Source organism: Mustela lutreola, chromosome 7, assembly GCF_030435805.1.
Source record: "Mustela lutreola isolate mMusLut2 chromosome 7, mMusLut2.pri, whole genome shotgun sequence".
In the NCBI taxonomy this organism is placed as follows: Eukaryota; Metazoa; Chordata; class Mammalia; order Carnivora; family Mustelidae; genus Mustela; species Mustela lutreola.
In genome coordinates, this window is record NC_081296.1 from 8,391,296 (window position 1) to 8,405,272 (window position 13,977).

At 55.4% G+C, this 13,977-nt stretch overlaps 1 protein-coding gene across 1 annotated transcript in view; it reads right to left on the reverse strand.

Moving 5' to 3' along the window:
* The window catches only part of SEMA4B (semaphorin 4B), a 38,889-nt gene that overhangs the window by 6,419 nt on the left and 18,493 nt on the right, over nucleotides 1–13,977 (reverse strand). The window contains exons 4-9 of the mRNA XM_059179974.1: nucleotides 4,958–5,121; nucleotides 4,734–4,796; nucleotides 2,844–2,942; nucleotides 2,099–2,210; nucleotides 1,699–1,812; nucleotides 1,429–1,580 (exon numbers count right to left, since the gene is read on the reverse strand). Coding sequence (XP_059035957.1) covers nucleotides 1,429–1,580; nucleotides 1,699–1,812; nucleotides 2,099–2,210; nucleotides 2,844–2,942; nucleotides 4,734–4,796; nucleotides 4,958–5,121 — 704 coding nt within the window. The remainder of the gene's footprint in view (nucleotides 1–1,428; nucleotides 1,581–1,698; nucleotides 1,813–2,098; nucleotides 2,211–2,843; nucleotides 2,943–4,733; nucleotides 4,797–4,957; nucleotides 5,122–13,977) is intronic.

Below are 13,977 nucleotides of genomic sequence, written 5' to 3' on the forward strand. Positions count from 1 at the left end.
CAGAACTCGTTTGTAAAGTTTTTTAATCATGGGGCACCTGGGTGGCTCAGTGGGTTAAAGCTTCTGCCTTTAGCTCAGGTCATGATCCCAGGGTCCTGGGATCGAGCCCCACATCGGGCTCTCTGCTCGGCGGGGAGTCTGCTTCCCTCTTCTCACTCTACCTGCCTCTCTGCCTACTTTCGATCTCTGTCAAATAAATAAATAAAATCTTAAAAAAAAGAAAAGTTTTTTAATCATATAAATACCTATATATTTGCACATGTGCCAAAAAAGAACACAGATCATCAAGGAACGTTCTAATCACCGGTGGTGCAGCAATAGGACTCTGACACTAACTGTCAACATTTAGTTCTTGTAGTTGTAGCTCACCACACTCCTAAAGCTTTCCGGGGCTAGATTCAGCACATGCAACAACTCTGAGGCCAGTCTAGCGATGCCCACTGAACAGATGGGGACACTAGATGAGAAGGCACAGGACTTGCCTGAGGTCACAGGACCCGTGGGGCAGGCACTGAGGCAGCCTGGCTCGTCTCTGTTCTTGGTCTCAAAGCTACCCTGCTTCTTTATACCGTACGTGATTTTTGCGTGTACTTTTCTGTACTTTTGCATTTTCTTAAATAGGAAAAAACGTTAAGAGCCACGTTAATTTAAAAGGAGAGAGGGAGGGGTGCCTGGCTGGCTCAGTGGGTTAAGCCTCTGCCTTCAGCTCAGGTCATGATCTCAGACTCCTGGGATCAAGCCCAGCATCGGGCTCTCTGCTCAGTGGGGAGCCTGCTTCCCCCTCCCCTCTGCCTGCCTCTCTGCCTACTTGTGATCTTTCTCTCTCTGTCAAATAAAAAAGTAAATAAAATCTTTTTTATTTTTATTTATTTTATTTTTATTTTTTTTAAAAGGTTTTATTTATTTATTTGACAGACAGAGATCACAAGTAGGCAGAGAGGCAGGCAGAGAGGAGGAAGCAGGCTCCCTGCTGAGCAGAGAGCCCGATGTGGGGCTCGATCCCAGGACCCTGAGATCATGACCTGAGCTGAAGGCAGAGGCTTTAACCCACTGAGCCACCCAGGGGCCCAATAAAATCTTTTTTAAAAAAGAGAGGGGTAGAGTGGGAGGGCTCCTGGGTGGCTCGGTTTGTTAGGCAACTGCCTTCGGCTCAGGTCATGATCCTAGAGTCCTGGGATCGAGTCCCGCATCGTGCTCTGTGCTTAGAGGGAGTCTGCTTCTCCCTCTGATCCTAACTTCTTCTCATGCTCTCCCTCTCTCTCTCATTTTCTCTCTCAAATAAATAAGTAAAAATCTTAAAAAAAATAAAAGGAGAGAGAGAAAAGCAGTCAGTCAAGCTATTCCTCCTGGAGGACAGAAGAGGCCTCCTGGCACTTCCTGATCCAGTACTGGAGCCTTCGGGTCTCTGGGGCAGCCCAGTCCCCTCACCTTGCAGATGCGGGCAATGCGGGACACGATGGTATTCTCGAAGAACTCAAACTCCTGGCCAGTCTCGCTGAAGAAGAAGTAGATCTTGTCATCGTCCCCTTGCAAGCTGCCCAGGCTCTCGGGAATGTAGGCCGAGGCCACAAACGCTGGATCTGTGGGACCAATGGGGAGTGCAGTCAGCCTGGGAATCCCAGACAGGCGAGACACTGTTCCTGGCCTGGCCCTGAGAGGCTCCGGGGACTGGCACTGGGTGCGTGGGAAGGACTTCACCTTGGAGCCAGTTGAGGGAGCTCTCGGTCTTGGTGGGGCGGAGGCTCTGGCTCCGGGAGATGGCCGGGTCATTCCCCTGGAAGCTGCTGACCGTTCCGGTGTAGAGCTCACTGTCTGCCAAGAGAACATTCCCGTGGGAATGGCCCCTCAGCACGGCTCCTTCTCCCCACCCAGGGCCCACACTGACCCCAGCACTGCCCATCTCGCTTGCGGTGGACAGGGAAGGGAGTGGGATCTGGGAAAAGCCAAACCCAAGGGCAGCCGAGGGTCACTCTGGGCCCCCTGGGACCCAGCATGGCGGGGACCCGCCAGCTCAGGCCTGGGACCGACACTGCCCACCTACCCTCCCCCACACGGAGCCTCACTGAACTCATCCTGCCACCCCGCCCCCAACACTCACCAACCACCAGGGCCGTGGACTTGAAATTGGGGTCAAAGGGACAACGGCCCTTGCCATCTTCCAGGAGGATGCGGCCCATCTCGTCCTGTGCCAGAGTGAAGTTCTCCACACTCTGCAGGGAAGCAGACGGAAGAGCTCAGGGACACGCTGGGGAATGCGCGTGGGCCTAGAGGGAAAGGAGGGGGGCGTGCCAGAGAAGGGGGGGGCGAGGAGGGAGGCAAGCCGCCACACTCCTCTTCTCTGCAGGCAGGGTGCCGCGCGGGCACCGTCTGGCAGGGGCCCTCTGCGGTGGGCACACTAGTTGCAGTGACTACAGGAGAGACGCGACAGGCTTCAGAAGGAGCACCGGTATGATTCAAACCTGAGCTCCAACCCACTGCTCAGAATGCCACCCTCTGCTCAGGGGTGGTAAAGCAGAAACGCAGAGAGAGAGAGAGTGTGTGTGTGTGTGTGTGTAAGGGTGGAGGAGGTGGGCTGCGGAACTGAGTGAGGCCAGGGGAGAGCTTGAGGAAGCAAGGGAGGGTGTGAGTCCGGGGCTGGCCATGACCTCTGTGCCTGGGGTGTTTCCTCGTGCCCCTCCTTCCCCCACCCTCCGTGGGCCAACCGGGCCCCTAGACCTGGGGCTGGACCTCAGGGTTCTGGACCCACCGCTCCCTAGAAGTCGTGCCCTGTGCCCCAGCCTGGACCAGGGATGGGTGCTGGGGAACAACAGCCCCCGAGAGCCCGGACATGGGTGGGCACTCACGATGTAGGTGCACACAGGGCTGAAGGCCGCGGTGCCGCAGGTGAACAGGTGAGTGGTGTTGAGCGGCAGGAGGATCTTGATGTAGTTCTGACAATCGCGCTGAGGGAGGAGGGAGGAGGCTGTCAGGCCCAAGGATGCCGCCAGGGGGCGCCGCCAAGCCCTCCCTGGCTGGGGTGTGCTGGGTGTGTGAGGAGAGCTTGGGCTCTCTCTGGCGCTCCTCAATCCCAGGGCAAATGAGAATCCAGCAGCATCCTGGGGCAGAGCTGACCGAGGACCACAGAGTGTGTGCGCTGGAGGGGAACCCAGGGGCTCGGCGTGTTCGGGAAAATTCTCTTCAGTGTCGGAGTGAAGGCACAGAATCCCTCCTCTTGGGCTGTCTTCGCCCAAGGTCTTCGCCAAGGTCTTTTTTGGAACCTCAGTGAAAACCTCTGGTTCTCCCCATGTGCCTGGTGAGATAAGCCAAGGCCCAGAGCAGTACCTGGGATCCCCGACTCACAGATGACCCCGACCACGTATCTGATTGTTCCCCAAAAACTTTATCTTCCGAGACCTCTCCCTTTTCAGCTGCTCAGGCTCCAGACCTCAAGGTCAGCCCCAATGCCTCTTTCACACACACCCCAGAGGCCACTCTCCACCACGGCATCCAGAGCAACCCCTTTAAAACATGCAAGCCAGGGACGCCTGGGTGGCTCAGTTGGTTAAGCAGCTGCCTTCAGCTCAGGTCATGGTCCCGGCATCCTGGGATCGAGTCCCACATCGGGCTCCTTGAGCCTGCTTCTCTCTCTGTCTCTGCCTGCCACTCTGTCTGCCTGTGCTCGCTCTCGCTCTCTCTCTCTGACAAATAAATAAATAAAATCTTTAAAAAAATAAAATAAAATAAAATAAAATAAAATAAAATAAAATAAAACATGCAAGCCAGGGTGACTGGGTGGATCACTGAGTTAAGCCGCTGCCTTTGGCTCAGGTCATGACCTCAGGGTCCTGGGATCGAGTCCAAAATCGGTCTCTCTGCTCAGAAGGGAGCCTGCTTCCCTCTCCCTCTCTCTCTGCCTGCCTCTCTGCTTACTTGTGATCTCTGTCAAATAAACAAATAAAATCTTAAAAAAAAAAAAATGCCAGCCATGGCGCTCCTCTGCCCAGCCCTCTGGTGGCTCCCCAAGCACCTCTCTCAGAGCAAGGCCAGTCCTGCCCGTTCTCCAGGTAGCCCAGAGCCAACTCCTGACGCACATGTCACTTTCTTAATGAGGTGTGGCCTGACTACCTGTTCAAGTGGCTGCATTTGGCCTGTTGCTCGCTCTTCTGCACAACTATACTGCCTGTGTCTGAAAGGACCAGGGCGCAGAGCACATTTGCCCATTCAAAGAAGTCGGGGGCGGTCGGGACTTAAATCTATGTCTGAACTCAAGTCCCGGGCTCTCTGGCCTTCCCCTCAGTGGCCTCCCGCTACATGAAGGACAGGAGATCTCTGGGAACAGTGGGGAGTCCTCCAGGAGAACCCCAGGCCCGTCAAGACCCCCACGCTGGGGGTCTGGCCCAAACCACACCAGGATCAGGCAGATGTCCTCTAGTACCCACTCCGTGGAGCGACACCCAGTCACTGCTCTTGCTGGAAGCCGACTTTATTTGGTTCTGATTAGGTGTGGGGTGAATATATTGGCTCACTGAATCCCCATGGCAAGTCCTGTGAGACAGGCCATCAGTGTCCCCATTTTACAGGTGGGGACACTAAGGCAGTTCGGTATAGGACCAAACCAGGTGTGGCCATCTCTGAAGCCTAAGGCCAATCTACCGCAGCTGGCTGCACACTCCCACGTCCTGCTGCCACACTGGGTCCGGCAGACCACCCTCCATCCCTCCTTCGGCCCCGGTGGCCACCACATGCTAGCTCACCTGTGGGTCCTTGCCCTTGAAGCTGCACTGCTGTTTCCTATCAGCATCTGCGCTCCATGACAGCTGCAGAATGAGAGAAGGGGGGCGCGTAGGTGGGGATGGGGGTGTGCCTGGCCCCTTCTCTCCCACCAGCAGCATCTTCACACCCAGAAGGTCGGTCTTTCCGTCCACCTGCCCCTCCGCCATCCTCTGCCCAGCTGAGCCAGCCCTGGGCATCACCTCACCTCCTGGTACGCCCCCCCAGGCAGGAAGCTGGCGCTGCTGTTGAGAGCAAAGAGGGCCTCTCGGGCACCCACATAGAGCGTCTTGCCATCCCTGCTCAGCAGAAGAGCCGTGTAGTTGGAGATGTTTTCTGCCCCAAATCTGAGAAATGGCCGGTCTTGGGAGCCTGGGGAGAGGAAGACGGACATCACCTGGGGGCCACCCCTCCCACGAGACACCTCTCCCATGGACCTCGAGGACGGGCCAATCTGAAGGGAAGGGAGCAAGGCAATGCATGTCAAGGAGCTGGGAAAGGCAGAGGAGGCTGAAACGGAACAGCAGCATTCCTGGGCTCTCAAACATCACGTAAGAAACAAATGCACGAAAGCTGAATGGGAAGGAACATTATAGCAGCGTTCACGTTAGTGAGAAACTGGCAACAACCTAAGTGTCCAACCATCAGGGAACGTCACTAACACTGCACTGGACAGGATATTAGGATATAGCCGGTAAAAATGATGTAGTAGGAACACCAGAAAAACCGGCAAATTAAACAAGAAAGGCATGGTCAAATAGGAAGCAAACTAACATATAGAGTAATGGATTCTGAACACGTAAGAGAATAAAAGATAGGAAAGGACATTTACCACCCCTCTGAGTGGCATCAGCCCCAAGGAGAAGGACCTGTAAGGACGGCCCACCCGCACTGGTCCTGCAGCAGCAGAGTCCTGACGGCCGAGGGGAGCAAATGCGGGGCTCTGGTCTTTACCTCTTAGCACCGGCTCAGGGTCACTCATGGAGGATTTACGGTCATAAAACAGAACCCACAGTTACCAACCCTGACTTCAAGCACCTGAATGCGCAGTAGAGAGACGTTGTGATGCCGGGTCCCAGGGTGGTTAAGGGAAAAACGGAGTCTCTATCTCCCTGGGGAGAGCGAAGAGGACCACCAGATATGGTCAGTGGTTAATGGAATGAGAAATTGAGGTTTCAGTATAAAAAAAAACTTAAAAAAAAAAGTTTCTTTCTTTTTAGGAACCTCTAACCCAACATGGGGCTTGAACTCATAACCCTGAGATCAAGATTCACATGTTCTATTGAGCCAGCCAGGGACCCCGAGGGTAGTTTTTTAAGTTACAGAGGCAACCCAGTATAGTGGTAGAAGAATGTCTGCAGGAGGCAGGGAAGACAGATGGAAGTGAGGGAAAGCTGCCTTTTTCTCAGCAACAGATCAGTGAATCAGATAAGCCATGCAGCAGTGGTGCCAGCATTTTAGTTAAGCTTATGGAGGAAACCGGGGCACCTGGGTGGCTCAGTGGGCTAAGCCTCTGCCTTCGGCTCAGGTCATGATCTCGGGGTCTTGGGATCGAGCCCCACATCAGGCTCTCTGCTCAGCAGGGAGCCTGCTTCCTCCCTCTCTCTCTCTGCCTACTTGTGATCTCTGTCAAATAAATAAATAAAATCTTAAAAAAAAAAAAAGTCATCCCTTTAATCAGGCCTGGGGCGGGGGATGACAGAGGCACCGGTCACTTTTCACACTTAAAAACTCGCTTCCACACTTAAAAACGAATTATGTGTATGTGTCCTGGATACAAACATGAAATACTTTTCATTGTTATAAAAGACATAGTAACAGGGAAGATTTTAATTATCTACCAACAAGTGAAGATGGTTATAAAACACTATGTCTATGGGGCGCCTGGGTGGCTCAGTGGGTAAAAGCCTCTGCCTTCGGCTTGGGTCATGATCCTAGGCTCCTGGGAGCAGAGAGCCTGCTTCCTCCTTTCTCTCTCTCTCTGCCTGCTTGTGATTTCTGTCTGTCAAATAAATAAATAAAATCTTAAAAAAAAAAAGGCATTTATTCAAAAAAAACAAAAAAACCCCATTATGTCTAGGGGCACCTGGGTGGCTCAGTCAGTTAAGCGCCTGCCTTCAGCGCAGGTCACGATCCTGGGACCCATGTCAGGCTCTCTGCTCAGGGGGAGCCTGGTTCTACAACTCCCTGTCACTTCCTCTGCTTGTACTCTCTCTCTGTCAAATAAGTAAATAAAATCTAAAAAACAAACAACAAAAAACAAAAACAGTATGTCTAGTTAGTTAGGTCTTATTTTTTTAATAGGAAAAATATGAATAGAAAAGAAAAAAAAAGAAGGGAAAATCCAGGAAGATGAATCACAAAATGCTGAAAATTGGTATCCCTGGTGGGAGTACAGGTAATTTTTTTTTTCCTTTTTACTTCTCATGTTTGGATTCTGTAATCCGGTTACTCTTGGGTAATATGAAAGAAACAGAAGGAAAAAAAAAAAAGAAAGAAACGCATGTTATCTGCCCAACCAGGGTACCGTTTGTGCCTGGAGTAATGGGTCTGAAGAGAAATTATTTTAAAAATTTGAAGCAGCTGATAAGAAAAGAAAAACAAGCAGGAATAAGCTACCCTGCCCCTCGTGGGTCTCAGGCATCTGACCAACAGATTCTGACCACGCAAGCAGACACGGTCTCATGAAGCTGAGGGAGCAAAAGGGACATGCCAACAAAGCACTTGTGGAGACAGCTTCATGAGCTTGTACATGGCGTTTTACGTACCCCTGGCCTGGTTCCACAAAGGGCAAGAAAACAAAGAAAAGAATGTAGTGAAACATAAACAATAAAATCAAGAACAGAGAAAAAACAAGATATAGATCCGAGACAAACACCTAAACCAGAGAGTTAGGACATATTCACATAAGCAGGTCAGAAGAGACCTTCACACACTACTAGAGACAGGTTGCACATTTAATGCTGAGCCTCCTGGTGGCCAAGGAGAAAAGAGAAATAAAGGGAAATGAAGCGACTTTGTTCTCACTGTCCAAGAGGAGGAACACAGGGTGAAGCTAAGCTTTCTGGAGAAGCTAAGCTTTCTGCTCAGCCACTAATGCTGAAGGAAGCCTTCAGGTGGGATGTCCTAGCAAAGCCAACAGGATGTGGGATGGATAGCATCCTGCCGGCAAACAGGATGACAGAGCTCCCAAGGCCACTCTTCACAAGGTATCCCAGAGAGGGAAGGCAAGGACACAGGTGACCAGGGCAGGAATCGATGGGGGGAATGTGTGTGGCTCTGCAGCTGGGAGTCTTGTCATGCTCTAGAAGCGAAGTCGGTACTGGGGGGGGGGGGGCACTGGGAATTCATGGGGAAAGTAACATCTCACATCTGGAGCCCAAACTCTAGTACTAAAACCAAAGGTCCAGAGCAGTCAAGGCCTCTCTTTGAACTATCATGTCCAGACCTGCACAAGATTCTAGGTCTTCTGCCCCCAGATGCCAACCCCTCACTACATCAGCACTCGACACGCTGGGAAGCCCAAACTCATTCCCCACTTCTCCCAACCATGAAATTTCCAAACATGAGGCCCAATCGTGTTGCTTACACTGTGTGCTGATGACCTTTTGGAACAAGCAGCCTGACCTTTCCATGCTCTGCTCCTGGAAGTCACCCCCACCAAGAGACCCCTCCTGTTGGCCAGCAAAGGTCCACACCTGGGAGGGCGCATGGGGCAGAGATGAAGACACTTACCCCCGCAGGCCAACGACAGCCCTACAAGGTACATACTGCTGTCATCCTCAGCTTACAGAGTAAAACCAAATTCAGAGAAACCAGGCAAGTTGCACAAAAGCAGCTGTGGTGGAAGGCTGGCTCAAGAGGTCGGCTTCCAGAAGACCTTCCCTCCCCCCAGGTGGTCAGCAGCAGGACGCAGCAAAATGCCCCAAAAGGCCTGACCTCCAGGGTCCAGGCCTGCCCTGAGGTGCCACCGCCGCCTAGGGACGGCCTGACTGTGTGCAATTTGTGAGCTCCTGGGTGATCCTGAAGTGGGAGGCCCACGGGCCACCCACTGACAAGCACCGCTGGAAGGTGGTGCCAGTCCCGAGTCACTGACCTTTAGCCTTTAGCTGTCTCACACACATCAAGGGGATACTGAGGAAAACACAACTCCCAGCGGCCTCACTGGGAGGAGTCCAGGAGACGCGGCAAACGCCTTCCACATCCCCCGGGCGGTTCTCTGAGAGCGAGGGCTGGCTCAAATCTGCCAGTGTTTATCTGCCCGCCCAGGATGGGCATCTCCCCTGGGTGGGCTGGAAGTCTAGGCAAGAGGCCACACTTAGAATCCATCCACAGAAATGCCGAAGGTCAGAGATAAGCTGCCATCCAGGTGGCAGCTCAGTCTTACTAGGGCCAGGAGGAAGTGGAAACCTGCCAAGGGTCACGTAGAGAGAGCCCAGCCAGGCTGGAAGGACTGCTGGGGCACCAGCCCTGCCATGCCTCCTTCAGTCCCACGGGGAGCATGGTCAAGGAGACAGCAAAGGGACAGAAGGGGGTGACAGGCCCCAACGCCACGCGTTCCCCTTCTGCGCTTTCTCCTCTTCTGTCCCCCTTCCCTGAGCCTCTCAGACCAAGCCATGGTGTCCCGAAGGCCTTGCTCGCTGCTACCCTGTGGTCCCCCCAGACAGGTGGACCTCACCAGGGCTAGTCCGTGGGGCTGGCTTCCCAGCTGGGAGTCTTAATGAGACAGAGACTAAGAGCACAGGCTCAGGAGTCAGAGACCTGGGTTCAAACGTTGCCTCTGTCACTTACCAGCTGTTTGCCACCAGGACAGGCCACTTAACATCTTGGAACCTCACTTTCCTTATCTGTAAAATGGGATAATAGCACCTTTCCTCATAGGGTTGTTATGAGAAGAAATTAGATTATGTATGTAAATAACAACGTGCATAATAACCCCCATTTACCGAGAGCTTTACTCAGAGCAACTTTGCACACGTTGGCCGAGTGCTGGCATGGGGTCTGGCACACGACCAACACTCGAGTGGATCAAAAACAAAATCCAAAAGCCCTGCAGGAAAATCCAGCCCAGCGAGGGCTGCCAGCAGAGCAGGGCTGTTTGGAAGAGCTGGGCCTCCCTCGTCCTCAGGGTTAAAAAAACTCACGCGGGGCAATTCGTAACCTAGGTCGGCACCTGATCACGCGGGGGCCTCCCGGCCAGAGCGCACGAGCTTGACTTGGGACAGGTGTCCCAGGCACGTGCTGTGTGCCCGCTCCCGCTCCCGCTCCACGGGACTGAGTCTCCGTCCCCACCCGGGTGCCTGGGGTCACCTCCAGAGTGATGGCACAGACGTCTGTGTGGGCCCTGCCTGAGCTTGCTGGTGTGTGTGTATGTGTCTGCACATCCTACCGCAAGGCCTGTCTGTACCTGCATTTGCTCCCGGCTGCTTTTTGTGGAGAGGTGACTGGGAGGGGGTGTCGGTGCTCTCCGCTCCCCAGGGGCGTCAGCACACCTCAGGGGCTGCCCCAGCTCCTAGGCCGCTCTCTCGTGTGCTCTCCTGGGCGGCCTGTGCCGCCTGCGCATCCTCCACATCCTCTTCTACCCAGCGGGTGGGTCCAGGAGGGAGAAAACTGGTCTGCCTGAGGCTGCGGCCGGTTTTTCCCAGGTGGACGAAACCTTTCTATCCACCCTGGGCAGGCCTGAGCTGGTGGCGTCCCCGGGGCTCCAGGCAAGTAGCACCGGGGCGGGCCTGGGGCTGCTGCCTTGGAGTGGGCACGCTGGACGGGGCCGATCCGAGCGGGCCCCGCTCCCCCACCCCTGGGGCCTGGGCCTCTCCGCAGGAAGTGATGCGGGAACAACTCAGCCCCCAGACTCAGCTGGAGCTTCTCCCCGTCCCTGTGACTCAGCCGGAAGCTGGGAGCTCTCTGGAGTGAGACGGGAATCGGGCTCGGCACGGTCCCCACCCAGCCGCCAGCCAGCGAGCTGTAGCTGGGCCGTGAGTCAGAGAACCACCCCACCTTTCTCTCCACCGCGGCTCCTGGCACCACAGCTGACGTGGACGTGGCCCTGACATCCTGGCCGCCGCAGGCCCCGGCGGGACGAGGCCAGAAAACACCAGCTTCTCAGTGTGAAGAGCGGGGAAGGTGCCCCCAGTGCAGGGAGGAGGTGTGGGCTGCCCCTCTGCTCGAATCCCAAAGTCCCCAGAAAGGGGTCTGGGCCCCAGGGCAAGCCCGCGAGGGCACCTCCTCTTCCCCAAGGCGTCGCACTGGACTCTTGGACCCGCTTGTACCTGCAGGAGCGCCACTCCTAGGGCAGGACTGCTGACTCAGCAGCAAACGTCAGCCGCCTGGGACACATGTCCCCCTTCTACACCGCGCCCCAGAGCTGTGGCAGGGTGGGCCAAGGGACCGGAAGCGGCGGGCTGAGTCCCCAAGCAGGGAAGGATTCCTCTCTGCAGGGGAAGAGGGGCTGTGGGCCAAAAGCCCTCCCCATACAGAGGTGAGCAAGCAAGAAAGAGGTAGGACAACAAGGGAACCCAGACTAGAAGCATCCCCTGTGTCCAGGGCAGGCACATTTAGGGAAGCCCACTTCCCAGATGGCCGCGGCCATGCTTTCCAGTGAGTGGGCCAAGAGCTCCTGGCAGAATCACCAGGAGGCCCCTCGCCCCTCAAAGACAACCCTCTTCCTTGTACCCTAACCCAGACTGTCATAAGCTGCCACCACCTTGGGCATGTGCCTCCACCAGGACCAAGGGCAGCTCCTCCAGCCCTCTGCTCAGGGGCTGGCTGTTCCCTCACAAACCCCCGTCCCGACTGCCCAGGTGGCCACCTTCCTCCTCTCACACACATCTCCCGTTTTCTGAAGAAACCGGGACCACCATCAGATACGGAAGCCTCAATTTCCCGCCGCCTCCCTATCTCATCAGAGGCCAAGTCCCGTGTCGTCAACCTCTGCCTCTCAGAAAGCCGTTGTTTTCCTCCGACATTCATCCTAGAAATCAGTGTGCCTCCGGGCTATCCTCGGCGGCCAAACTCCTGAAGAGAAGAGCCGCCCAGAGCGGCCTCCGTCCCTTAGCTCCCACTGACCCCTTGCCTGGGAGTCAGGCCTCCATCAGCCCCACTCGCCAGGGGCCAGGTATCACCTTGCTGCCGAACTTCAGACACTGAAGGGCATTGCCTCTGTGGCACCTGGCCTGGTAGAGGTCCCCTGTCCCCGACGTGTGGGCCACACTGGCCTCCAGGGTCACTTCCCTTCTCCCTCCCACTCCTTCTGGGCCTCCATCCCTCCAAGAGCTAACGTACGTGAGCACCCACTGCATGTTTTAAACAGGTCAATCTGGGCGTCCTGGCAAGGCGGCTGTGCAGGAGGTCCCCCTGCCTGAGGTTTTGGTGGGACAGCTGCCAGTGATCAGCCAGTTAGGAAGAACAGTGGCGCCGGGACTCAGCCTGGACCGGCAGCTCTGGCGTCAGGGTCATTGTGTCATTAGGCTAGCTCCAGTCACTGCACACTCTGCTCTTTAATGCCGCTCCCTAGGATCTCCCCTTGGCCTCGAGATCACAAGCCCACACCCATCACTTCAACAATCCAGACACCTGCAACCCACAGATCTCACCATCGGGGCAGGTCCTCCATCTAGTGGGAGACACGCCACGGCCACCACCCACCACCGTCCCCTTCGGCTTGGGCTCGTGTCCTGTGTCACCCACTGGAAACCTAGAGAAGGAGGTTCCTTCCTCCTCTCCCTTACCCCACAGACATCCAATCCATAAACAAACCCTGCCGATTTTCCCTCCTTAATACTTCCCTAATGTGTCCCATTTGCTACCACTGTCCTGAACCAGGCCACCATCCATCCCTTCCCAACAGAGATACACTAACAGCCTCCCAACGGGCCCCTGCCCCCAGCCCAGTCTCTGTGCTGCAGCCAGAGGGCTCTCAGGGTACCGTCCCAGTCCTGGATAACCCTCAGCTGTGCCCCTCTGTCCAAGCCCCTAACTTGCCAGCCCTCGCCACGTCTCCCTCCAGCTTCAACTGAGTGACACAAAGCTGCAAGGTCCTGTTCCTCCTCTCTCGTTTTGCTCAAGGCCTGGAACGCCCTTCCGTCTCCCCAATCTCTACTCATCCTTTGAGACTCAGCTCAGTTTCACCTCCTCCAGGAGGTCTTCCTGAAGCTGGGCGAGGGGCCCCTCTCTGCGCTCACCCCTTTCCCCTCACGCCTCTCCCGGCACCGGCCATGTGGCTGGTGGACGGGCTTCCTGTGTCTGTCTCCTCCACCCGGCCAAGGGCTCCCCAAGGAGCAGGATGTGCTAATTCATGCTTGTATCATGTGGCCAGGTAAGGTCCAAGGAGTTGTTCAAAAAACATGTCACTGAATGCCTGAATGCTAAGTCCCAATTCAGAGCACTCTGGTCCAGGGAGGGGTCTGAGATTCAAAGAGGGCAGCCTGGAGGTCCCGAAGGCTCTTGCCCACAAGAGCATGTCTGAGGACCACTGCCCTGCTCGGCCCCCTCCCCAAAGCACGGACCACTCGGCCCCACGCGCTCAGGGCCCAGAGAGCAGTGCGACAGCCGACAGACAGGAAAGAGTTCGCAAGGGCTGCAAAAAGGACGCGCTGCCCACGCCTGAGTCCTGACTTATCACTGACCCCTGTGCGGCTCTGAACAGGGCCCTGCCGTCTCTGAGAGGCAGCCCTCACTAAGCTGCTGGAAAGACCAAATAAATGCAGCATGGAGAAGTGCCAAGTCCCATCCCTGGGTCAGGGAGCCCCCAGTAACCAGGACTGACCCTACCCATGCCCCACCCGACACCCCCCCCACGCCCCCCGCCTCTCCTCCTGCCGCCTTCCCTCCTTCCCCACCCTTGCTCTGAGTAACACCCAGCACTCCGGCCACCTCAGCAGCTCGCTCATGCAGAAGACAGGGGATGAGGGCAGATGGGGCTCCAGCCATTGGGACGCAGGAGCCCGTCAGAAGCTGTGGCCACTGCAAAGCCCCAGATGCACGCTGCTTAGAATGGGGGCCCAGCCTTGCCAGATCTTCCGGAGAGCTGGAAAGCTGCATTTTTCCTTTAGATTTCCTGAGTTTTAAATATCAGCAACTAATTAAAATTTCTTTAAACACTTGGAGGCCAAAGAAAATCTATTTCCGGGCTGGCTCTGGCCATCCCCCCACCCACCACCACCATGGTGCAAACCTGTGTCTGAGACGTTTGCTCCGGGTCTCCTGTGGACCACATTTCTAACCGTGGCC